General features: G+C 44.8%; 2 protein-coding genes across 13 annotated transcripts in view; one reads left to right on the top strand and one right to left on the bottom strand.

Moving 5' to 3' along the window:
- The first annotated feature begins 438 nt into the window (after positions 1–438).
- Positions 439–10,721, top strand: CERS2 (ceramide synthase 2). 5 transcript variants are annotated; one of them, XM_056819350.1, is made up of 13 exons: positions 871–974; positions 1,321–1,413; positions 5,142–5,271; positions 5,846–6,019; positions 6,455–6,572; positions 7,105–7,223; positions 7,421–7,478; positions 7,594–7,644; positions 7,899–7,991; positions 8,697–8,825; positions 9,080–9,186; positions 9,354–9,507; positions 9,718–10,721. In XM_056819350.1, the coding sequence occupies exons 4-13, from the start codon at positions 5,847–5,849 to the stop codon at positions 9,856–9,858; spliced, it is 1,143 nt and encodes a 380-aa protein (XP_056675328.1). In that variant the 5' UTR covers positions 871–974; positions 1,321–1,413; positions 5,142–5,271; position 5,846; the 3' UTR covers positions 9,859–10,721. The 5 variants fall into 5 exon arrangements, with proteins under 5 accessions (XP_001365900.1, XP_056675325.1, XP_007485458.1 ...); XM_056819347.1 differs by lacking the exon at positions 1,321–1,413 and having other exon boundaries at positions 645–882; XM_007485396.3 differs by lacking the exon at positions 5,142–5,271 and having other exon boundaries at positions 645–882.
- The window catches only part of SETDB1 (SET domain bifurcated histone lysine methyltransferase 1), a 28,486-nt gene continuing 13,740 nt past the window's right edge, over positions 10,659–25,404 (bottom strand). For 2 of the 8 annotated variants that reach the window (XM_016429155.2, XM_016429154.2), the window contains exons 8-22: positions 22,579–22,652; positions 21,562–21,752; positions 19,968–20,136; positions 19,147–19,285; positions 18,859–19,017; positions 17,277–17,882; positions 16,721–16,837; positions 15,405–15,574; positions 14,115–14,743; positions 13,444–13,472; positions 13,195–13,327; positions 12,636–12,801; positions 11,950–12,161; positions 11,652–11,740; positions 10,659–11,474 (exon numbers count right to left, since the gene is read on the bottom strand). In XM_016429155.2, coding sequence (XP_016284641.2) covers positions 11,357–11,474; positions 11,652–11,740; positions 11,950–12,161; positions 12,636–12,801; positions 13,195–13,327; positions 13,444–13,472; positions 14,115–14,743; positions 15,405–15,574; positions 16,721–16,837; positions 17,277–17,882; positions 18,859–19,017; positions 19,147–19,285; positions 19,968–20,136; positions 21,562–21,752; positions 22,579–22,652 — 3,001 coding nt within the window. In that variant the 3' untranslated portion in view covers positions 10,659–11,356. Of the gene's footprint in view, positions 11,475–11,651; positions 11,741–11,949; positions 12,162–12,635; positions 12,802–13,194; positions 13,328–13,443; positions 13,473–14,114; positions 14,744–15,404; positions 15,575–16,720; positions 16,838–17,276; positions 17,883–18,711; positions 19,367–19,967; positions 20,137–21,561; positions 21,753–22,578; positions 22,653–25,404 lie in introns of those variants that run through there. The other 6 variants (XM_056819345.1, XM_007485398.3, XM_016429156.2 and 3 more) reach the window with 5 other exon arrangements.

Below are 25,404 nucleotides of genomic sequence, written 5' to 3'. Positions count from 1 at the left end.
AAGGAATGTGGTGAAATCGCCAGTTTGGAGGATTAGAGACGCAGGCAATTGAGCTGAAATTTTCTTGCATCTATAAATAAGGCTAGGGTGCAGAGAGTCTGGTAGAGGTGAATGGGACCGGGTACCGTCATCACATCCCATTTTTATTATTCACTCTTACTTTCTCATTTGAATAGTATTCGAAGCTTTCTTGGGTCCCAGACCCTAGCTGAGTCCGGCCAAGGTCAGGCCCACCAGCCCTTTGCTAGACCACCTTTTGCCAGCTCAAATATTTGAGTGATCTTTAGGGTCATTAAAGTCTTCCGACCTTCCGCAACTTCCCACTCTTTGCCTAGGGAGGCACTCGCCACCATCTGATGCGCTCAGAATTCAAGTGACAAAGTACACATTTTCCCCAAGTCCAAGAACCTATTTCTGCCTGCCAGACTCGGTTAGGAATTGGGGGAGGGGGGAAAAGGCAGCACTAGGGACGAATCTGTTTTCTGACCACCCAGAAAGTCCCCAAACCCAGGCTGCAAAGCTAAGGTGGGGGTGGGTGGGAGTGCGATCTGTGGCTCGGCCATTGATTGCTAAGGTTTGTAGCAGACCCCCGTCCCTGCCCCCGCCCCTGCCCGGGCCGGCCCAGCCCAATCTTCCCCACCTACTTCCCCGGCGCCCCGTAGGCTCCCGCCACGGCTCGAGCAGAAGCTTTCTGCTCTTTCTCGGCTAAGGCTGGGATTCGTACTCCACCGGTGGCGGGAGGAGGGAGCAAGCGGACAGGCGGGAGGGCGGAAGGGGGAGGAGAGGAAAGCAGCCGAGCCCATTGGAGTCAGGAGGTGGGAGAAGGAGGGAGGACTGGGGAGTGAGAGCAGAGGACCGCCCGGCCACCGCGACCCCTGCCAAGTAAGTCTCCGCTGTCCTCCAGCACCTGGGGGTCCGGAGAGGGGGAGGCGGAGGGCGCCGAGAGGAGAGCACGGCAAGGGGACCGGGGCGAGGTTGGTCCAGGCGGAGGGGCGCCCTGGCCCGTCCCTGGCCGCAGCCTCCATTCTTGGGGTTACCCACTGGCGGCTAGCCCAGTCCCCAGGGCTGGGGAGCAGGCGAGGCGCCCGAGCTCCCCGGCTTGGAGGGGCCAGGGCCGGCCGCTGCTTCTCAGGCCTCCGACTGCTCTACTCATGGCGGCCGGAGCCTGGGGGGCAGGGAAGGGACGTCCAGGGGAGGGACGAGGCCTGAGCCGGGCTGGGTTGGGGCCCCCAGCCCTTGGCCTCAGCAAGGCGGGGATGGCGAACGTGCCCATTCGCCCGGCACCTCTGGGCTCAGTCTTCTCGTTCCCTTCCGCTCCAGGCCTGGAGATTTCAACCCCTGGGCAACAGGTCCCGAGGGGGAAGCCTCGCCCAGGACTACAAAAGGGTGCGGGCCTGGCCCTCGGGCTTAGAGGTGAGGCAAAAAGAAAGAAAAAGAATTCAGAGACTGTTTACTGTAGCCCGGGAGCCGACCGTGCCCTTCTCCGGGAGCAGAGTGGAGTTGGGCTTCCTTTCACCTCATTATCCTGCAGAGAAGGAAAAAGATTGCCTGTTGTGACCACCTTGGAGAGGCTAGCAGCCCTCATCTGCTTAACGGGAAACGGGAAGGAGTAGTTAAAGAGACCTTGCTCTGGCTCCTCTGGGCCTGCCACTCCTGCACCGTTATGGGGTGTATATGTATGCAGCCTGGGGCGCGGGTATGCTGGTTGAGCTGGTTTTTGCTGCTGTCGGTTGCTAATTACAGAAGTGGGAAAGGCAAATTGACAAGTGGTTTAATTGCATGTGGCTAAAGTCTTTGGCCCATTTGGGGGGCTTCTTTTACTCCTGGGTTTTATCCCCTTCCTACTACCAATTTAATTCAGCTTAGCTTGAGGCAGTCCTTCAGCCCCAAAGCCATAACTTTGTTCCCTGACCTGGACGCTCTAGACAAAGCCCACGGGCCTCTGAAGTTCTTTGGCGCCAGGCTACCAGTTGAGAAAGGCTTCGACCTGGGGAAGTGTCTCCCATTTTCACTAGGCCAGTTGGGGAACTGTCATTAGGTGTGTGTATTGGCTCATAAGAGTATTTGACTGTTTTTGAGTATAGATACTTGCATCTGGCGTTTTGTGTAACCAATGTCTCTCAGTTGTTTCTCAATCTAATCCTTTTGGACTTTGCCCTGCCTGAGAATGGAGAGTCTAGTTCCAAAGAGAACTCCATTTCTTACCTTCTACTCCTTTCTCCAGGGCAACTTGTTTACTTTCTCCTAGAATTCTGGAAAAGGGCTCCTTTTCTTCCCTCTTTTCTTTGTCTTCTGATTATTCTGTTTTCTTACCTGGATCCTCAGTCTTTCTAACCTGTCAGCTCATCTTTGCCCCTAGGATTTGCAATTTTATCTGCCTTACTCAGCCTGGGCCTGTTGTGTTTGGGTGCTGGGCTCCTACGTAAGGAGACCCAGCTGGGCTTCATGTCAGATGACCTTAAGGGCCTCTTTTTTTCCTTTTCATCTCTATGTCCCAACACTCTGACCTAATTTGGGGGGGGAGGGGGAAGAGTGTCTACAAAGTAGTCTGGTGCATCAGCTCTCCTGCCCCTATCCTTCCTCTTCCTCCTTTCCCCCCAATAGATTGCCTGGTAACTTAAAAATTAAGTTTACAAGGAAGGATTTCCAAGGCTTTTCTGGTCTCTGATCTTATAGTTGCCCTACAAATATGACAGGAGACAGAAGATATAACTGGCCTCCCCTTTTATCCTGACCCAGAAACTTACATTCCTAACCTCAGTGCTTCATACCTTCCCCGACTCCCCCCCAAAAGTGTTGTGAGGAGGGTTTGGCTTAGAATGAGAAACAAGGTAAGGGATGGGCTGGGCAGCTCACAGCTCAAGTTCCTTGTAACCGAATGCCTAGGAAATCTCTGCTATCCTGGCAGTTCTCCAGCTTTTGCCTCAGAAAGTGGTGTCTCTGTTTCCAGAGGAGGGAGAACTGCTTCTCTTTGTGTCTCTGTGTGTGTAGGTATCTTTGTTTTTAGGGGGCATTCCCTGGGAGTGGAAAGGATTGTGTAAAGGCAAGGCCAGGGTAGGTGTGTAAAAGAGAGTCCAGTAGAGAATCTGAAGAGCAGAGGACTAGACTTGGGATTGGGGGAGTCCATATTGTTCTCCCTCGGAGAGCTTTCTTGCTCTGATCTTTTCTTTTTGCTCTTTCTCACTTGATTCATGGGTATTAAGCAGTCCATTGGAGAAGGGGGCAGAAGCCTAAAAGTTTTACAGGAACCAGAATTTAAGAGCAGAGCTATGAAGATCTGTTCCATTTATTCATCTATTTCCCTGCTGTGCCTCTCCCAGTTCCATCAGGCAAGCTGAGAAGGAAGAAGGGAGCTGCTGCTAATGGAGGGTACAGGAGAGTAGGAAAAGGAGGGTTGAAAGGGTTGTGGTTAGAGAACTTGAAACATTCATTATTCTAATCATTATGCAACATACACTTTACCTTAAGCCTGGGAGAGGGGTGGGAGGAGGGAAGGTCTTAGAGTTGAATTGGATTTACTCTTAGGTTCTTTTCCTTGCTAACTCCAACCCAGGAACAAGATGTAACTGGGCTCCTAGAATCAGAAAGAAGCAAAGGCTAGAAGATTTCCTCCCACAATCTTCAGGATCCTTGCCAGGATCTCTAAGCACATAACACTTATAACAGGGATAGAGCAAGTGAAATTTTCCCCTGCCTATCTTTGTGAAGGGATAACTAGAGCCTAGTCCTGGTACATGTTGGGCTTTATATTCCATCAGTATAAAGCCTATTTGGCAGGCAGATATGTCTCTAACCCCAGTTTGGTTGAGTAGATAAAAGGAAAAGAGGGAATAGTTGAAGGTAGGACTTTTATCCCTCTATGGTGGTATTATTATTAAGTATCTTACCCTGTCTCTTCCTTCTTTTCAGTTATACCCATTAACCTCCCACATGTTTGAGGATAGGATTGAGGGAGAGATTTCACAGTGGATAATTTTATTATTCTCATTTTAAAAAGTTTAATTTCTCTTGCAATTCAAATGAAAAAGTCCTAGTATAGATGGAGAAATAAATTGAAGGAGAAGGAAGGTCCTTAAGCTTCTTTAGTTTCAGTGACTGACCTCTGATTCTTTCTGAGGGCAATGACCAAGGAGGGGAAGTGGAGACACAAGAGGGTAAAGTCCTTAAGTTGGGAGTATTTGTCCATGACTGGGCATTTTGCAAGTTTTAGGAAGGGGGTAGGGGAAAGAGGAAGAGGAGGAAGAGAGGATAGGCAGAGATAGATTTTGATCTAAGGATAGTCTATGCTCTTCTGCCATCCCACCATTTGGTTTATAAATTAAAGAACAAACTCCTTATATTCATCATTGTGGAGGAAGAAATCACATTTCTCCTACCAAAACATACTGGGAGCTCTGGGGATAAAATTCTTTCTTAGTGACCCCTCTTGAACATGGAATGGAGATAGGGCTAGAGAACCTGGAAAACAGTGACCTGATCAATCTCTATACCATCATTACTATAGTAACTTGATAGAGCCATCTTGTTTATTCCCTTTCCTAATTCTTGGGTCCTATGCTTTGTGAGAATGCTGATCTTTACTCTAAAAACCCCTCTTTTTCACCTAATCTCTTCCTCCACAATGAAGAACATTTGCTTCTCTGCCTCCAGATCACCCTGTCCTCCTTTTCTCCATGTTGTCATTAAAGCCTCATTTTCCCTTTCATCCTCCTAGGAGGTAGTGGTAGTAAGAGTACTAGTACTAGTTACTAGTATCACTATGGCAGACTTTTCCTAGGATTTAGAGAGCTGTGGTAGTAGGTACTTAAACACATGTGCGCACGCGCCGGGTATTCTTTCTGGACAAGTCCCAACATAATATAGTTCATAATCCCCCTAGACATTGGGACCTGCCATTCCTCTCCTTGGCGCTTCCCTTCCCCCCCCAAAAAAATTGGAGCCCTGAGTAACTGAGTCAGTCTGTTAGATTGCTAGTTGGTGAAGATCTCCCTGGTCTGGGATCATGTAGTCCAATGACTATAAGTACAGGGTTTGGCCTGTGGCCAAGAGTCTGATGGAACAGTTCTGTACTACAAAGTTTCTTTACCCATTGTCCCCTCTTCTGTTTATCAGTCACTCCTCTCTCTACTCCTTTTTTCTAGGTATTTGTTGCCCATTCCATCAGTGGACTGTGGGGAAGAGGAGAAAATTTCCCTAGTTTTGGAAGCCTTTTTTGCTTATTCTCAGAGACAAGTCAGTTTAGAGGTGGACAAGATGTAAAGTGGGGCATAGGTAGGGTTCTTCTGTCTTTAGTCATTTTAGTAGCTGGTAGAATCTTAATCATCAGCCAGTAAGTTGAAACAAACCTGAGCTTGGGTCCCTCCATTCTGGGGTCCAAAAGGGAAGTCTAGACCCTAAAGCTCATATTTACAGAGGTCTAGAAAAGTAACACTATTGAGCTTTTCTTTTCCTTTTTTCCCCCAAATTTTTACCTTCTGTCTTAGAATCAATACTAAGTATCAGTTCTAAGGCAGAAAAGAATGGTAAAGACTAGGCATTTGGAGTTAACTGACTTGCCCAAGGTCACACAGCTCAGAAGGGTCTGAGGCCAGATTTGAACCCTATGACATCCAGGTCTGGCTCTCAATCCACCAAGTCGCCTAGCTGCCCCCTCCCCCTCCCCCCATTGAAGTTTTTCAACCAAACTATGAGGGAATGAGGAGTGATCTCTACTCTTCTGACCCAAACATTCATTTAGTAAACCTTGTCATGGTTCCCTTAGAATGCTACAATCACTAACATTTCTGCCCCATCCTGATGGCTCCTTTTCCTGATGCCTTCTTTCTTTCCCTCTTGGGTTCCCCAGGATGCTGAAGACACTATATGATTACTTCTGGTGGGAGCGATTGTGGCTACCTGTGAACTTGACCTGGGCTGATCTGGAGGACCGTGATGGGCGTGTCTATGCCAAAGCTTCTGATCTTTACATCACCTTGCCCCTTGCCCTGCTTTTCCTCATTATCAGACACTACTTTGAGATGTGAGCATATTGACCTTCCTACTTGCTCTCTTTGCCTCTCAACCTAATGATCACTGGCTGTTTTTATTGGTGGCTGGGCCCTAGTGTCCTTACTCCGTTTCTTGCCTCCTGTGTCCCCAGGGTGCCCTCCCCATGAAGGCAGCATTGTCTGCCTAAGGGTTTAACTCCCCCAGGCTATTCTTTCAAAGGCCATTTGTTTTCTCCCCTCCCCCCAAGCCACTGGTGGACACAAGATGCTTTGTCCAGAGTTGTAGGAAACAAAGGAGGCCAGAGGGGGTGCCAGGGAACAACCTCTGTCCAACTCTGAGTTTGGGAAACTGAGGCCCAAGGGAACGTTCCAAGCTTCCAGTCCATCCCCATCCCACCCCCAACATCAGATATCATAGGGGGTCTTGAAAGGGATAGACCCTCTCTTTAACCAGATGCCTTTCCCAGTTATGTGGCAACACCGCTGGCTGCCCTCCTAAATGTGAAGGAGAAGACTCGGCTTCGTGCATCCCCCAACCCAACTCTGGAGAACTTCTACTGTACTAATGGCAAACAGCCCAAACAGGTATAAAGAATGAGAGACTTGCAAGACCCCTGAGCCTCCTTGCCCTGCAAATGCAAGATCTTAGCAGGGGAGGGAGGGAAAGGATGCATCTGAGGTGATCACTGGAGAGAAAAAATTGGTGAGGCAGCTGGAAAATGGGGGATCCTGACTTTTGTAATCCCAAGGACCTTGGTTTACTTCCTAGCTCTATCCTTTGCTTCTTGGGTGACTTTTGGTCAAGCATTTAGCCCCCTTTGACTGGCTTCATTTAAAACGAGATTAGACTGTGATAGGACCTCTTCCATCCTTTCCAGCTCTGAAATAATGATCCTTGGGCATATCAATATTAGCGAATAAAGGGACCAATTTTGGAGACAAGGTCTTGGCTGGAGTCTGGTGCCTCAGCCACTAAAGGGAAAATAAGGCAAAGAAGCATTGGAGAGGGGAGGGATTTCAAGTGTCAATGCTAGAGATTATTGAAGGTACTGAGGGTGGGGTCAGTGTTCAGTGAGTAGTCACTGCTAAGTTTTCTGTCTTTCCCCAACCCTGCTAGGCAGAGGTGGAACTCTTGTCCCGGCAGAGTGGACTCTCAAGCCGTCAGGTAGAGCGATGGTTCCGTAGACGACGAAATCAGGACCGGCCAAGCCTACTCAAGAAATTCCGGGAGGCCAGGTGGCAACACAGCCAAGAGGGTGTAGAAGGAGTTGAAGGGGATAGGGAGTGGCTGGGTGTGGAAAATAACAAATTGCAGATATTGTGATGTTCTCTATATTTTGATATGGAGGTAAAGGGCTATGAGGATAGGTGGGTAGTCTGAGTCTATGTTTCCTATTCCCATCCCACTGAGTCACCTTTGCTTCTTTTTCCAGCTGGAGATTCACCTTTTATCTTATTGCTTTCCTTGCTGGCATGGCAGTCATTGTGGATGTGAGTGAGGGTAGGAGGGAGGAGTTGGAAGTTTGGCAGAGTAGGAACGTAATCATAAGATTTGGTCCTCTCCTCAACATTTCAACTTCTCTGATTTGCCACTATCTTTTCTCAGAAACCTTGGTTCTATGACATGAAGGAAGTATGGAAAGGTTATCCCATTCAGGTATGAAAAGTAGGGGCCACAAATCCTACTCTAGGCATAGAGGCAAAGAGAATTTTGTGGTGGGGTAGGATTGGGACAGACACTTGAGATGAAGGGAATGTGTAACACTGGAAAGGAACTAAGAGAATTTGGAGACCTGGGAAGGATCCTTGGATAAATTGTATTACTGTAAAACCAGTTAGTATGGTGTGGGTACAGTGGGGCTTTGGGACATCCTCCATGCTACAGTATTCCTTGATTTTCTTCTCACTTAGACAACCATCCCTTCCCAATATTGGTATTATATGATCGAGCTCTCCTTCTATTGGTCCCTTCTCTTCAGTATTGCTTCTGATGTTAAACGAAAGGTGAGTCAAATGACTGGTAAAGGGGCAGTTTTGGGAATTCTTAGGTACTGGTTTCCCCCTCCCCCCCATTTACTTCTAGAAGCTCTTAATTTGACCATTTGAACTAAGTCTAAAAAGAAATAAGGACGTGAAATCATCTCAGATTCTTTTATTTTAGCACAAGCGTTATTAATCTTTAGTGTGGTGGACCCCTTTGGCAGTTGGTGAAACCTATGAACCCTTTCTCAGAGGTTGTTTTGTTTTGTTACTGTATATTGGTTCTAAGGCAGAAGAATCGTAAGGACTAGGCAATGGGGATTAAGTGACTTGCCTAGGGTCGAATAGCTAGGAAGTGTCTGAGGTGAGATTTGAACCCAGGGCCTCCCATCTTTAGGCCTGGCTTTTAATCCACTGAGCTACCTAGTTGCTCCCACTCAGAGGGTTTTTAAATGAATAAAATGAGACTCAATTACAAAAGAAACCAATTATTTTGAGATAAAGATCCAGTTTTTTCCCACCCACCCAAGGTACCTCAAAATCTATAAACACCCCACCCCTTTGGGATTCATGGACCTCAGTTTAAGAACCCCTATTTTAGAGGGTGGATAAGGACCTTGTCCTGAGGGGTGGGTTGAAAGATATTTAGAAATAGGAAAACAGTGGGAACAGTGGGGATTGGGGGAAAAAAGGAAAGTCCTCATTCTGTGAGCTCTAATCTCTGTCTAGGATTTCAAAGAGCAGGTGATCCACCATGTAGCCACCATCATCCTCATCAGCTTCTCCTGGTTTGTCAACTATATCCGGGCAGGGACACTCATCATGGCTCTCCATGACTCTTCTGACTATCTGCTAGAGGTCAGGATTCCCCTGAACTCCCTTAACCCAAGAGCCCAGGCCAAATAATTTTTCCCTGCATCCTAAACCTTTTCCTCTACCCTTTTTGCCTCCTTTGGGGGTAGTGGGTTGGGGTAGGGGTCAATGCCAATGTCCCGGTTATATACATATATATATTATACCCCCTCACACACATATATGTATTATATGTGTATGTTGGTGGGGGAGATGGAGTCCTTGATGATGGCTACAGGGGGCTGGGGGTGTCTGTGCAGTCAGCCAAGATGTTTAACTACGCTGGATGGAAAAACACATGCAACAATATCTTCATTGTCTTCGCCATTGTCTTCATCATCACTCGACTCGTCATCTTACCCTTCTGGTGAGTGGGAGGTCAGGGGTGCTGCCTACTTAGGAGATAGGTTTCTCCCTGCTTTTCTTCCACTGTCAGGCCCCCATCTGTTTCTTGTCCTGTTTGTTGCCCTTGTCCCTAGACCATGTGATCTCCTCTTCCCCAGCCTTCCCAGTGTTTGTTTCTCTGCCCCTCAGGATCCTGCACTGCACAGTGGTGTACCCACTGGAGCTGTATCCTGCCTTTTTTGGTTATTACTTCTTCAACTCCATGATGGGGGTGCTGCAAGTCCTGCACATCTTCTGGGCCTACCTCATCCTTCGAATGGCCCACAAATTTCTAACTGGAAAGGTGAGGACCTACTCCATTTTGTGTCTCCTAGCACCCATACTGCCCCTAATGAATTTTATTCCCGGGCTACAAATCATATCAAAAGGAATGAAGAGCTTAGTTCTCCTTCATATTAAGTATGCTCCCTGACTTAAAAACTAGGACCTTCAAGGAAGGGGAGGAAGAAGTTTCTAGGGAGCCCCTAATCTTTGGCTTTCTTTCCTTTCTTAGCTGGTGGAAGATGAGCGCAGTGATCGGGAAGAGACGGAGAGTTCTGAGGGAGAAGAAAATGTCACTGGTGGAGGAATGAAGAACCATCATCTAGCCAATGGCCACCCCATCCTTAACAATAACCACAGAAAAAATGACTGAGCCTGGGGTCCCCTACAACCCCCCAGCCTGATTTCATAAAGCCAAGAAACCACCCCTTCCCACAAGGGGAAGATAGTCCTTGGGGGGTAGGGGTCAGAGGTCACCAAAATCTGGGGATAGGAGTGAAAGGGTAAATTTTCTCCCTTTCCTTTTCCTCCAGTTGCCCTTTTTCCTGGTTGCCCAGTTGCCTTGTAAACCAAACTTCTGTCCGTCTTGTGTGAGGGGTGTTGTCCATAGCCTCTGTTACAAGGGGAGGTTTCCTCCCCCTCCCTAAACTGCCGGTTCTGTCATCCATTTGGGGGGTAACCCCTTCCCCTCCCCCACCCAAAGCCTGGGTTCAGAATGAGGGGAACAACATTCCTTACCATAGTTTCAGATGCAGGGCTCCAGAGACAGTGTGCCTTACATTCCCTTTTTGGGTCTCATTCTGCCAAAGCTAGACCATCCTCCTAATTATTCCTGGCTCCCTGCTAAACTGGGGACCAAAGCCCAGTTGCTTAATCCTTTCCTCTAACCAGAGACATTTAGAATTCGGGTGTATGAGCTGGGGGGCCTCAGCACCAGGATATCATTTCCTTTTCTGCTGCCCCTGGCCAGGACTCGCTGTCTTCTTTTTTTACTCTCTTCCTCCTCCTGTCAGGCTAGCTTGACTGAAGTGGGGCAGCAACTAGTTTTACTTATTTATTGTACTTTGGAGTTTTTCAGTTTGAAAGCCTGAACTACAGACAGACACGGGAGAGGAGGGTGACAAGACACTGCAGTAGAGAGGACCATTTCAAACCCACAGACCAAATGTTGTACTGTTTGTGTGTGTGTGTTTTTTTAATTAAAATATATTAAAGATTAAATAAAACATGGCAACAGACATGTGAGAACATGGGGATTTGGTGGGGAACAAGAAAACAGTATCTTTTCCATCTTCACAGCTAACCGTAAAATTCCACACACCATCCTTGACCCCCTTAAAATTGATGTGGCACATGGGCAGGGGAAGGGACTAACCGATGGTACAGGATGCTTAGAACAGTGTGTGTGGGCAAGAGGAACAAAGATCACAGGATCAGACTCCCTTGTCTGGAGAAGGGAGTTGGGAAAGAAAACTCAAACCAGAGAAATACAGATATACCTCCTTGTTAAAAAGATTTTCAAGGAAGAATACAAAGTTGGTGTTGGGAGCAGGAGGGGGGAATGACCTTCATCTGGGGGACAGATCGGGTCCACCACACTCATGAATGCTGGAAGGAGGGGAAGGTGGAACGAGAATGGAAGGGCCTTGTCCATAGGCTGGGATCTCCTCAAACTGACATGCTGGGAGGGTAAACAGTGGAAGGGGGTGGGGGGACAAGGGCCCTGCCTGATAGCACCACACTGGAAGGGACCCTCACAATGCAGGGTTCCCATTTTGATCTACTAGAGGAAGGGGGATAGGGCTTCAGTCCTTTGGAGAAGGAGACCTAGTTTGAGATGACTCAGAAGGTTCTGAATGTGGCAAGGAGGCCTAAAGAAGCCGTCCTCGGCACTCTATGGCCCCACAGCAGCAAAGCAGCTCCTTCCCCTCCACGCTGCCCACCTCGTAGTTATAGTCCCAGGTCAGCTCTGTCCCAGCCCGTATCCTCCTGGAAAAGAGAATGGGAAACAAGAGAATGGACACAGCAGGGAGCTCAAGAGTCCCAAGTCCCTTTTAGTTCAGATGTAAAAAGACAAGGGGCAAAAACGTTGGGGACTTTCCACCTTGGGACTCCCCCCCCCCCCCCCCGCCCCCCCCAGACCCCTTCTTCTATTCTGATTCTTACTTGCTGGCGAAGAAAGCCACCCAGGGGAAACGAAGGTCATGGGTGTCGACGAACACGTTCTGGACAAACAGGTTAGGACTGCAGCTGTGCTGTGGGTATGGAAACGGGATGAAGTCAGGATCAAGGAGAGGATGGTTATGCTTTGGGTGGGGACACTGAATAAGGTTGGGCTTAAGGACAGGGACCAATGTAGGGGAACGCTAAGAGACAAGGGGGGGCCACAAACATGCCCATTTTGGGGTCCCCAGGAAGTGTTGTCTCAAGGGAACCTTTGAAACAGTGGGAAGAGGAAGCTCACATTGAGATAGCGGCCCAGGTTGCCTTCTAGCTTGGCATCAATAATGTAACAAGACTCCTCGCCATCATAGAACTGGCGCGTATTCTTACGGACGGGCACGCTCTCGCCCTTGTCTGCGGATGCCATGTTGGTTGACTTGATGGCAATGCCATGTGTTGATTTTAAAGCAAAGCCACGTGTGGACTTCACTGCCACCTGACGTTTGACTGGGCCTGTGGAGAAATGAGAAGAAGGCTGGGAGAAAGTCCAGGGCCGAGAACCAGGTAAGGGCTGCAGCCAAATCCCACCTCTGACACTAGCTATGTGACCTCCTCAGGTGGGCACTGACTTCACAGGTTTGGGATGGAGATCAAATGAGAGAATAACTTTAAAGCACCGGTGCAAATTAAAATAGTATTAAGAGGTCACTTATTTGCTCCTCCTGGCAGGCATTGCACCAAAGATTGGCATAGTCTGGGATGCTTAGCAAAACCTTAAATGGTTTTTTTTTTTTCCAGGTAAATTTACACCAACCTGACAGAATAGCTGCTGGAAGAGAATTAGCAAACTAAGGAAAGGAAGAGGATATAAAAAGTAAAATCACATTAACTGCTGGAAGGGAGATGGTGGGACTGGGTACTATGTTCTGGGCTTTTTTCTACAGCTTTTAAACTCCCTTAAATGCCCTTTAAATTCACCCAAAGTACCAGATAGGTTCTTCTTGTCTTCAAAATCCTCGCCATCAGAGCCAGATGAGATGGTCTGGATGTCATCACTGTCAGCTGCTGTGGCTGGAGTCTGACCAGCCAGGGGCTTTCGGCTTGTCCCACTCTCCCCCTCACTTTCTGTGCTGCTGGACAGTGTCAAAACATCCTGGCAGAAGGATGAGGGATAAGGAACTATGGGTAGTACTTCGTACCAGGCCACAGATGGGGAAATCTGGGTTCCATATCCATAACCAATTTCTGTCTTTCTTCTGCCTCAATTCTCCATTATGAATGAACAGATGGAAAAATGGAGTGTGGGGGCAGGGTAAAGGACAGAAATGCAAAAGGGTGAGACTGAATCAGGAGGAAAGTTAAGACCATGGTGTGGAGTGAGGCAAGAAGCCTCAATGAGCCATGGAAGAAAAAGGAAGAACCCTATTTCTAGCCTCAACTATCAAAATCACAATGACCATGAGACAGTAAAAATGCATTTTCTTGGTCCTGGGGACTAAGACCAGCAGACCCATGGAGAAAAGTGAAGTTAGGCAGGCTTACTTACATCAGGGTTGGGTTGGGCAGGCCCCATGAGCCTCCGGTTCTGATGCATATTGGTCTTACTAGGGGGCCGCTTGATACCTTCAGTCTTCACGGGGGATGGATTGTAGCCAAAAGTCCTGGAACCCTCACTAGGCCTAGTGTGCAAAACAGAAAGGGGGAGTGTGTGGGTCGGATAGCTGTTTCTCATCATCTTCAGACTATGGTGGAAGTTAGATTTGAAAACTGGGTGTTAGTAATGGAAGATACTTACAGCAAAATCTTGTTCTGTTCATCAGACTCCTGAAAAACAATAGCAAAGTTACAGGTTTTTTCTTCTTAAATCCCACAACTCTACTCCCCTGCCCAAGGGTCAGCACTGGGCAGGCCAGGCAGTCTAAAGGCAGAGGGCAGATGCAGTAACCCTGATCTCAGACACAGTCACAGTGGCGTCAAAGGAAGGTGGGCCTTCTGGCAACTCTCCAGGGAACTAAACCTTAGGGACCAAGAGTGGGCTCAATGGGTCCTGAGCTTCAGTTTTCACACAACATGGAGGTTATTGAATAAGAACAAGAGAGTCTACAAAGCCCACTTTTGTTTGTTCTGCCCACTAAAGGATGGTATGGACAGGGGATGGGTGACCCCAAATAACAGATGATACAAAAAAATTCACAAGAGATTCTGGAACTTAGATTATTTCTTGCTAATGTTTTGTTCATAATATTAAAATGAATCACTCCCTGAACATATTTTCAACTGATGGTGGAAGATGACAACCTAGGCCAACTTAGTTGGGTAAAGAGGGAAAGCTGTTGGGATATATTAAACACTTGCTAATAATTATCCAGAAAGTGTATTACCCCAGTGATAATTAAGAAAGCTGATTATAGTAAGGATAAGCACTATGCAAGTTTCAGCTCCTGGAAGCTTTCCTGAATTGCTCACCTCTTTCTTGGATGGCTTGATATCTCCCTCTTCTTTGACCCCTAGTCCTGAGGTGGAGGGTTTCTCTCCATCCCCACGGCCTCCCCCAGCCTTCCCATCTCCACCCTCGCTGGTCCTGAAGGATGATCGGCTATCTGAGTCGGCAAAGCTACCATCACTGATATTGTTGCAGCTTAGCCATGTGGCCACCTTGTTCTTCGGTGTCTCCTCAGAGGAAGGAGGTTTACATCCCCCTACAGAAGTTGATGTTGGGGCAGAAAAATGGGGGGGCCCAGACTCTGTGGGTCGGGAGTCTTTGGAGGCTGTCTCAGACAACCCATTTTCTTTCTGGCCTCTTGTTTGCCGCCGGGTGGCATAGCTACGCCATACTGAACTGGTACTAAAGTCCTCATCTTTGCAAAAGTTATCATCTGAACTGTCATCATTGGATTCTTCAGGGTCCTCAGTGCCACTGTTGCCATCCTCTTGGTCCTTCAAGTCCACACCACTGCTGTCAGAGGAGCAGGGGGCATCACTTTCATAACCTTCTTTAAAGTTCTCCACACTTTCAATATGGTCCAAGTTTGCAAAGTATTCATCCCCCATTTCTAGACCCTCCTTGTCTGCAAAGTCATCAGTTAGAATTTTGCCTGGATGGAAAAAGAGGGGATTAAAGGCACCTGGGAAAGAAGGGGATCTCTTGGCAAGTTTATTCCATTCCTTTCCTTCCCCTTTTCTCATGGCCTCCAATCTCCAAACCCACCAACATAAGACTGTTATCTTCTCTCCTTGATGACAAAACCATTATTTGGCTTCCCACCGAGGTGGATTTAGGGAATTCTCTAAATTTTAATTAATCAGCTCCCATGTCCCTTTTTATTTCTTCATGTCTCTCCCCTATGCCTAGAGAAATCAGGTTTCTCTTATGCTAAGTGAGCTCTCTAGGGGAAACAAAAAATCTTAGCTTCCCTCAAACAAGTCTCTCTACTGTCAGATAGGAAGTTCTATTAGACATCTAAATTCATTTACTTTGACCAAGGTTAGCCTTTTCTGATCTTATGAGGTTCTCTCATCTCTAGTCTGGAAGCCTTTGCAATCTAGCTTACTCAGACAGATCTCAAAAATGTTTTCTGGGGAAGGCCCTTCATTACTCCCCATTCCATGGGTCTAACAACTGAGTAGTCTCTACACGTCTAATTTGTCCTTGTCCTTAAGTGGTTTCTGGCTGGGAATGATGCTGAAGTTTTGTTAGTTGGATGAATGGTCTCTGACACCTCCTCCAATCCCAAGTCTTTCATTCACCCTACCAACCTGCATAGATACAGACAAAGGAGCCTCTGGCAATGTCATCCAAGCAACGGATGCCCCAGCCCTTGTTCTGTGTCTTGAATAGCTGCAGTCGCACCTGCAGCCCATGCTGCACCAAGCGGTTTGTGCACATATTCAGGTTACACTTGCAGCGCTTGTTACATTCATATACCCTGTGGAGAGTTGAGATTAAAATCGATCATAACATGATCTCCATAACAGTAACCACGGCTACAGATCTCCTAAAGGTGCTACCATCTAAATGTGTGGGATGGCTCAAAATTTCAAAAAATATTGTTCAGCTGTTCAACGCTAGCAGATGGACTGGTGAAAAGGATATGGCTAATGTTGCTCTCTAAGGGCAGAGGAATCAGCTCACTAGAGTGTGGCTGCAATTGCTAAGATTTTTAATATCACCGTTTTAATTTCCTTTAAGACCTAGTTGCTAGACCATAGCCATCTAACTTTCTGGTATGAAAGTTCATCAGATAACTGAGAAAGAGAATGACTGCAACTGGTTCATTTTTCTTCCCTTCAGTGTCAACATTAGCCCAAATCTCTTTGCCTATTTTGCATCACAGGTTACATATTTACCCAAGTACTAGGCTTCTGTTTTCTGACACCCTTAAATTCAAGGATGTAAGCCCCATGTTGACTCAACCTTGCTTCCATTGAGAATGGCCTCCCTGCCAATCTATGTTTCTGACTCCCTTTAACCTCTAGTTCTTCTCCCTCCTCTTAGAAGAATTCTCTAATTACTCCTTGATATCTCTTGGTTTCACAACTGCTTGGTGCTTATGAATTTTAGTGGCAATATAGCACCTTGTTCTTTTTTGGATAAGAATTCTCTGCACATTGTTTTTATGTAAATTTGTTTTGCATATACACATTGTAAATATATATATATCGTAAATCCCTTAAGGGCATGGCCCTTGTTTTACATATTTCTTTTGTATCTAGTGCCTAGCATAGGATTCTGCCTATAGTAACTCCAATGAAACTCCACAAAATAGATTTCTAATAATTTCACTTGCCATCTAAGATGAATAACATAAAAACCATATACCTAGGAAAGAGATCATCCTATACCTTAAAGCAAAACTTGTAGTGATCATTCAATAGCATTCTTTTATTTCATTTCAATGATGGCAAAATAATGGAACTCAAGTTGACTTAATGCCTTTTTTTTTTAAAGCAAAATGCAACTGTTTCTGTATTCCTTTTGGTTCCAGAATACTGGAGGTCTTTGCAAACAAAGAAAAACAAAATAGACACAAAAAACTTCCTTCATGTCTGCAGCTCAGTCTCCTCCTACTTACCCTGTGGGAAGGCACTCATCTAGCCTCTTGTGCTGGTAGCCAGAGTTAGGGTTGATTTGGCCTCCTGGGGTGCAGGCTGTTGCTTGGATGGTCAGCTGGTGGCAAGCACATTTAGACCTGGATGAAGCCAATAATAAACAATGGAGAAAGAGAAGGCAGAGAGATTCTTCCACAAAGAAACACTTATATTTAAAGGGAAGGATATACACACATACATAAGAAAAAAAGTCACTTACAGAGAGAAACAACAGAGATGACTTACTAAAGTAATGAGGAAGAAAGAAGCCAACAAAGTCAGAATGATGAGGGAAGAAAGAAGCAAAGTGGGAGAGGGACAGGCAGATATCTGACCAAATTTATTTTTAAAAATACAGGACCTAATATCCTACCATTTCCTACCTCTAATCAGCAGAGACCTTAGGGGAGAGCCATGGTTGAGGAATAATAAAAAGAAAGGGATAAAGAATACAAGGGAGAAGCTGAAGAAGAAAAATAGGAGGCTGAGAAAGGAGAGAAGAGCCAGGAGGGAAATCAAAATAACTAACACTCAACTCACTTGTCCCGACAACCATCTTTGCAGTCACAGCCAACAAGGAAATCCCAGCCAGTGTTGATGAAGACCCCTTTCCCTGGGATCCTCTCTTTGCTATAGGCCACCTGTGGTGGTGGGGTGGTATCGATTTCATTGACACATGACAGAGGAACATCCTCTTGCCCGTGGGTGATGTCTAGGATGTAGTAAAAAGGTTTATAGGGCTGGAACTTCCGATCCACGAGAACATACGGGTCCAAACAGAACATTTCCAAGAAAAGAAAATCACAGCTTGTCTCAAAGAGGTAGCGTTCAATCTCATTCATCGTCCTCAGGCAGAGGCCACATGGTGTCTTATAGATGACGTGAAAGCCCATCTTACGGTTGACCCGGCGTCGGGCCGTCATTCTTCGAAAGTCATAGAGCAGAGGAACCAGCAGGGGGTTCTTGCCCCGGTACTGAGCATTACTCACTGGCCGAACTCGAGTGAGGCAGGTGTGGCTACAGGCATGAGGCAAGTAGAAAAGCTTCTCCATTGGGGCCCGATAGGAGGGCTCGGTGGGAGCCCGCTCCAGCATACCGTGGAAAGCAGGAAATGTCGGGGCAGAGGTTGCAGATCCCGGTGGCAATCTGATGAAAGGCAGTTAGTGGGGAGAGAAGGTAGATTAGACAGGAGCTCAGGAACCCCTCAAAACCGCCATTCCTCTCCTAGCTGCTGAGTGATTTACATCCAGCATTCTAACCTCATGGGACTGCTGCTAAGGAAAGTACCTCGGCAACACACTGATGTGCTATAGGAATGGGAGTTATTATGACTACAAACCAAGTTAGCAATTTTATACCACACTTTAAGGTTTGCACAGCCCTGAACAGATGTAACTTCATGGGATCATCACACCAACCTTGGGTTGCTAGGTGTTGTTATCTCCATTTTATGGATGAGGAAACTGAGGTGGAGAGAGATTAAGTGACTTGCTCAAGGTCACACAGCTGAAAGGGTCTGAAGTGGGATTTGAAGTCTTCCTGACTCTAAATCCAGCTTTTATTTCATGTGTGGCCAACTTTGTACAGCAAGTACCACATGCTTCAGAGTCTAATAAGTGCACTCTATTTTCTACCTCTACTTTATAATACAACTATTCTCACCTTGTCTTCCTCAGAAACTTGAGTTGGACCTCCATTTCTTATTCCATCAAAACGCCTCAAGGAACCCATCTAAATATCCCTATTTCCTAAAATTGCCTGGCTGAACCATGCCATCTCCTCCCCTCAAAGCTTCCCTTCACCAGCCTCAAACACCACCCTCCCAGGACTGTGCCATGGGTCTATTCTCCTTCACCTTGGTCTAGAACTCTCTCCTCCAGGAAGTCTCAGACTAACCTTTCCTGGCCCCAGCCATTTGAATCCCTCAACACTGCTCCTACATTTCCTGGGACACAGTTTGTGACTTAGGCATCCATTTCTTTTCTTTTCCTCCACTTATCTGAACTTCCTGAAGTCAGAAATTGGTTTTTCTCTTTATTTTACACAATAGACCTTCATGGACCATGAGCTGCTGAGCTGTAGACTGTTTAGGGCCCATTAGGCTGCACCTGATTCATCTCACCTGATTGTCTGGGTAACTCCAGACTTCCCGCCAGGGACCACCTCACTAAGCCCAGGGGATGTAGGGGATGAATGACCAGAACCCACAGAACCTAGCCGGAAAGATGTGCTCTTTTTGGCCACTTGCTTCCGTGCCTGGGCGAGTTGACTTTCCAGACTTCTGGAGAGAGAAAAGCAGGTTAAGGAAAGATGGCCATCATGAGAAAGGGGTTGAGAAAGAGCCTTCGGCATCCCCAAAGGGTGGGGTAAGATCAAAAGGGGCCCATGAACATGAAAGAATCATACTTACTCCAACTCAGTCACCTGAGGGGACAGGGTAGGGGCAGGCAAGGAGGTAGTCTGAGGTGGTTCCAGGGGCTTGAACTGGGTTCCAGTACCGGTGAGATCTTGAGTATACTGTACCACAGGGCCTTTGCTCCTCACAGCACCTGGCAGGGGAAGCAATATGGACCAGGGAGTAGCTTACCTTAATGCCGCTTATGTCCTACTCCACCATGTACCCTCATCTCCTTTGGATGAAAGAGAAAAGAGACAGTAGCACCTTCAGCAAATAATTGGATAGAATTACCCTAAATTCTCTATTATCCACACTAATATGAGGAGAATAGTGGCATGGATAATGCAAAAGGCCTTAGTTTGGGGCTTTGGTCCACAATGTGAATTTTGTATCCTCCAGATTTACTTTCCAAATTATGTCTTATTCAGGTAAATATTTATTTATTTTTTTAAAGTATGCAAGATGGTAGAAGTTTTCTGAAAAGCAGGGAGGGAAAGTCAGGGTGCTTGTAGATAATGCAATAAATCAGATTATGCTGACAATGATCATCCATTGTTAATTAACAAAATTCTAAGAGAAAACTCCATTCTATAGCACTTACCCCAACTTGTAAACCTGTCCAGATATTATCACAAATGTATGCTGTTTTCATAAAGGGTACAATGCCACATCACAGAGATGGACCAGCAAAGTGGTCATAATTTAAAAAACAAAACAACTTATAATGAGTCAAGAAAGCAAAATGATAACATTTTAACAGAATCTCTCTCTCTCTCTCTGATTTTCCCTCACCCATAGGCTAGGGGAAGCCCTAGGGCCCTTCTGAAACATACCCATGTTTGGGCGTGTTCGAAGCTGTCCCCCTTGCTTCTTCTCCAGTGTGGAAGCAGTGGATGTCTTCATGCTGAACATGGGCTCCAGTCGAGTTGAGCCTCGATAGATCCATTCACACCGCTTGTCATCCTGATGTCGGGGGAGAAGGGAGAGAGGCCGGAGTCTGTCCTGTCATTTGTGGGGAGCACACCAAAGCTGCTTCCTCTGAGGAAATTTCCTTTGATGATCCCTAAATTCCTCCCCACTGCAAGGACCCTCATTTTCTTTCCTTTTTTTTAAACCCTTATTTTCTGTCTTAGGATCAATACTAAGTATTGGTTCCAAGGCAGAAGAGAAATAAGGGCTAATGGGGGGTTAAGGGATTTGGCCAGGGTCACACATCTAGGAAGTGTCTTAGGTCAAATTTGTACCCAGAATCTTCTATCTCCAAGTTTGGTTCTCTATCCACTGAGCCACCTAACTATTCTCTTTTTCAATCACATTTTGTTCCATGATGGAACAAGAATAAAATTTCATTATATTTTCATATGAGTTAATTTGTATTCTTCTTGTATCCTACTTGGTAATTATTAACATTTTTCTCATGTGTTGTTTGTCCTTCCAAACTAAACTGTAAGTATCCTAGGCCCTAGAACCTAAGATGCTCCTTCTTCTATATCTTTTCACAGTGCTATCTATAGGGCTCTGTAAACCAGAAAGCACTCAATAAATGATATTAAAAACTGATCTACTGGCATATCTTGTTTCTACTTTAGACTGTAAGCACACAAGAGGAGAGAAAACATTTAACCTATACTCCACACAAGCCATAAAGCATCACACATAACTAAGTACTAACTGTCCAGTGAATATACAGCTAATCCTCATTATTCAGATTCTGGATTTGTGAATTTGTCTACTTGCCAAAATTTATCTGAAACCCCAGAATCAACATACATGGCCTTTTCATGATCATTTGGGACAGGCACAGTGGTAAAACTCTAGATTCATGTAATACATGTCCCAGCAGAGGTTGTGTTGGATAAGCTTCATATAAACATGAGTAACAGTGCTGCTGGCCACAACTAAAATGTTAATGAATTGAAAATATAATATGGTGCATACAGAAAAAGGAAGGGGAAATTCACCAAACTATACATGAAGCCCCTTCAGAAAGTGCTAACATAAATGTCGTGAGCAGAGGTGCACAGTAACCTAACCCAAAGAGAGCAATGGCTCTATTCTCTAATTCGGGTGTGCAGCAACTTTAAGGAAAACAACTATACTGAATGATGCGCACAGCACAGTATGCATGGGTCTGAATTCAGGCTCGTATCTATGCCCCTATTATCACATATGTGTTTTCTCCATGAGCTAGAGAGCTATGCAAGGCAGAATCTATGCCTACTTCCTGCACACTGAGAATACTTAATATCAACTTACTCAGATACATTTTGCTATGTAGCATTAGAAATGAAGTCTGACAATAAATGACTAGAAGTGGGAGTGAAGAGACAGGAGACTGTTGGATACAAAGTGACCCGTATTAACTTCTCTCACACAGCTACTCTTTCCCTCACAGCAGCCTCCCACAACCCTAGGAAAAGACCTTACCAGGAAGAGGATCTTGACGAGGCTCCCGTCCACCTCTTCCACCCGTGACTTCCACCAAGTGCCTTCCCATTCAGTCTTTATGAGCTGCCCACTCTTAAGTAGCACCATGGGACGGTTGGGGTAGGCAGTGATATATTCTTCAATGAAATCACGGCATGAGATGTCCTCTATGTCCTCCCACGTCTTCTTCACTGTTCAAAAAAACAAACTCTTGTTAAAGGGTAGGTCAATTAAGGAGAAATGGAAAATTGGAATTCTTTAAACTGGGAGGGAAAAAATATAAAGAAATTACAATTTCAAAAGAAATGACAACTAACCTGAAAACTAAGGACAGAGTATAGAGCACACATAAGCATGTGCAAATCTCATGTGGGCAAAAAATATGCAAATCACATACACATATTTCTCACTCACATCATATACCTAAATATGGACTCTCAGGAAAATTCAAGTAGAAACTTTTGTTAGAGGTTTAAAGAAGCCAGATGGCAAATTTGAGAAAATAACATTAGCCCAAATGGAAGAAAAAAATCAGTACACACTTACATCAATCTTTTAAGGGCCTCTGAATGTGAATGTTTGCTATCAAACATATCTGGAGGTGCATCAAGACAAACTGGTTGTTCTCTGGAAGGTCTTTTCCTCAGGCAGATTCCCAAGCATTTAGGATATTATAAAACAACCACTGAGCATCTTCTTCCTCATGCCCAGGTCCAACACCAGGAAGAATCAGGATCAAAATAACATATTTGTAAGTACCCTCAAAACATGGATCAGTCTAACCAGTGTGGTGTAGTCAGAAATTTCTTGCATTTTGGCTAAGAAGACAGGGCTCTAGAATCTAGCAAATGAAACCACCTTTCACGAAGGGCTTCACCAGGGTTCTGGGACCTCATACGTGTTTCCTGAGATTAGAGTGGGATCACGAGACTACAATAAGCTATAAAGAAAGAGGCAGATCAACTATGTCTCTTAAGAAGCGGTTATATAAGGTGGGAAGGGGAAAAAGAAACTCACGTGGTCTACAAATGGGATAGAGCTCAGACTGTGTGACATAGGATGCGTAGCCATCATCAAAGAAGATGAGGAATCTGAAAATAAAAAGTGACAAGGAAGCAAATCCATCCAGTAAACAGGAGTCCTTTAGCACATATGTTTGGCAGATTTATCCTCTCACTTGCCTTCATGAGTCTATCCCCAAAATGAAGCTTCCTCTAGTCTCTGTGGAACCATGTTGTAGCCCACACCTTTCTTTCCCCTCTTCTCAGGCTTTCCTTCCACCCCAGTGCTAAGAGTTCTTCCTTAAAGTTCCTCTCCATCGCTGCATCTATAATCGAAGGTTATTTGTTCTCTTTGGTTTATCAGATTCCCGTGCTGTATAATTAGTCTCCAGTAAGCCATCTTCTCTAGATTTCTAATTCTTTAAAAATATTTAAAAAAATTTTTTTCAATCAGCAAGCATTTATGTTTTTTCCCTTTGACCTCATCCTCCATTGGAAATAAATAAATAAAATACTTGTGTCACATAAGCATAGTTGTGCAAAACAAAACCCAAAATCCTATATTGGCCACATCCAAAAATGCGTTTCTCATCCTGCATCAACTTTCTGTCATGAGGTAGATAAGGTTCTTCATCACCCTGGGATTATATTCGGTCATTGTACTGAATAGAATGCTTAAGTCTTTCAGAACTGTTTAACAATATGGATATTATTATATAAACTGTTACATAAACTTACAAAGCTTCTTTGAAACTGTCTTTTAAAATTTCTTATAATAGTATTCCATTGCATTTTTAGACTCTAATTTACTCAACCATTTCAATTGATGGACTTTCCCTTAGTTTCCAGTTCTTTGCTACCACAAAAAGAGTTGCTATAACTATTTTTGTAAATAAGAGACTTTTTCCCCTTTTTATCTGAACTCTCTGGAGCAAAGTGGTATCACCAGGTCAAATGTTATACACAGCTTGTTAACTTTTTAGGTATAATTTCAAATTGCTTTCCATAATGGCTGTCCCAATTCCCAGCTTCAACAGTGTACCAGTGTGTTTTTCTGCAGCTCCAATATCTATCATTTTCATTTACTTTTCAAAACCTTTACCTTCTATCTCAGAATCAATACTGTATATTTTTCAAAGGCAGAAGAATACTAAGGGCTACATGTTCTTTTCTTGGTTAACTTTGCCTCTCTGATTAGTGTGACACAGAAACTCAGAATTTTTTTGATTCACATCTTTCTATTAATAATTTGGAGCATTTTTTCATATGGCTTTAGGTGGCTCGGATTTCTTTCATTGAGAACTGTCTATTCATATCCTTGAACCATTAATTGGTGAATGACTTATTCTTTTACATTTGAATCAGTTCCCTGTGTATCTGTATTGGAAAAATTTGCAGCAAATATTTTTCTCAGTTTCTCTTCTAATATGAGCTATAATGGACTTGATTGTGCAAAAATGAACTTTATGTTCATCAAAACCACCATTTATTTTCTGTTATCCTCTCTAGTCTTTGTTTGGTCATTAACTTTTCCTTTATCATTGATGACAGGTAAGTTGTTTATAATGTGACTTTTTATATTAAGGTCATATTTCTATTTGGAGCTTATCTTCCGAAACGGATTCTGAGGAAATGATCTAAATGTAATTTCTGTCACATTACTGTACAGTTTTCCCAATAACTTTTTCATAAGTCTTTAAGGACTAACTTTGGATTTATTGAACATGAGGATAATAAGATTTGTTTACTTTTACATGCTCCTAATCTGTTCTAATGATTGGTTTTTTTAAGCTAGTACAACATTGTTTTGATAATTACTTCTTGGTCACATAGTTTGAGAACTGATACAGCTACTATGAGACCCCCACCTTTCCTTTCCACTTTTTTACATTTCCTTTAAAATTCTTGACCTTTTGTTCCTCCATGTTAACTTCATTTTGTTTTAGTTATATACTATATAGCAGTGATGGCAAACCTATGGCACAGGTGTGAAAGATGGCATGCAGAGCACTCTTTGGGTACTCATCTGCACCCCTCCCCACCAACTTAATTACTAGAAAGGCAGAGACTCAGGTGACATTTTTTCACATCACCCTTTCTGCTCAGTAGCCCAATGGAAGAGCATAGAGAATGAAAGGGGGCAGATCACAGAGCAGAGATGGAGGGGAGCAAAGTGCTTAGGCCTTTCCCCTCTCCCTCTCTACACTCACTGAGGACATTCCTCACTTCACCTGCCCCTCCAAACAGGTCTGGAGAAGGGGGGAGAGGGGGCTGGCACAGCACTCTTGTCTCTAAAAGGTTCTCCATCACTGCTATATAATAATCCTTTGGTAGTTGATTGACATGGTGCTTTATAAACTAATTTAGATAGTTTTGTCATTTTTACTTATTGGCTCAGCCTACCAATGAACAATTAATATTTCTCCACTTATATAGGTTTGCCTTTAGATCCATAAGAAGTGGGGTTTTCCCCCTGGTTTTGTTTTTTAAACCTTTACTCTTCTTAGAATACCGCATATTGGTTCCAAGGAAGAAGAGTTGTAAGGGTGAGGAAATGGGGGTTAAGTAACACCAATAATGAAGGAGAAACAGTTCCTGCTTAAAGTAGGACAACTAGGAAATGTCTGAGGTCAGCTTTGAACCCAGATCTGGGTTCTCCCATCTCTGGGCCTGACTCTCAATCCACTGAGCCACCTAGCTGCCCCCACAAAATGTTTTATATCTGTATTCATGTAATTCTTATATCTATCTTGGTAAATAGATACCCAACATATTTTATATATTCTGTATTCTCTTTTCTCTTTCTGCTGGGTTTTATTGGTATTATACAGAAATGATGATT

The sequence above is a fragment of the Monodelphis domestica genome, chromosome 2 (genome assembly GCF_027887165.1).
Source record: "Monodelphis domestica isolate mMonDom1 chromosome 2, mMonDom1.pri, whole genome shotgun sequence".
Classification (NCBI taxonomy): Eukaryota; Metazoa; Chordata; class Mammalia; order Didelphimorphia; family Didelphidae; genus Monodelphis; species Monodelphis domestica.
This window is presented reverse-complemented; position numbering and strand designations above follow the sequence as displayed.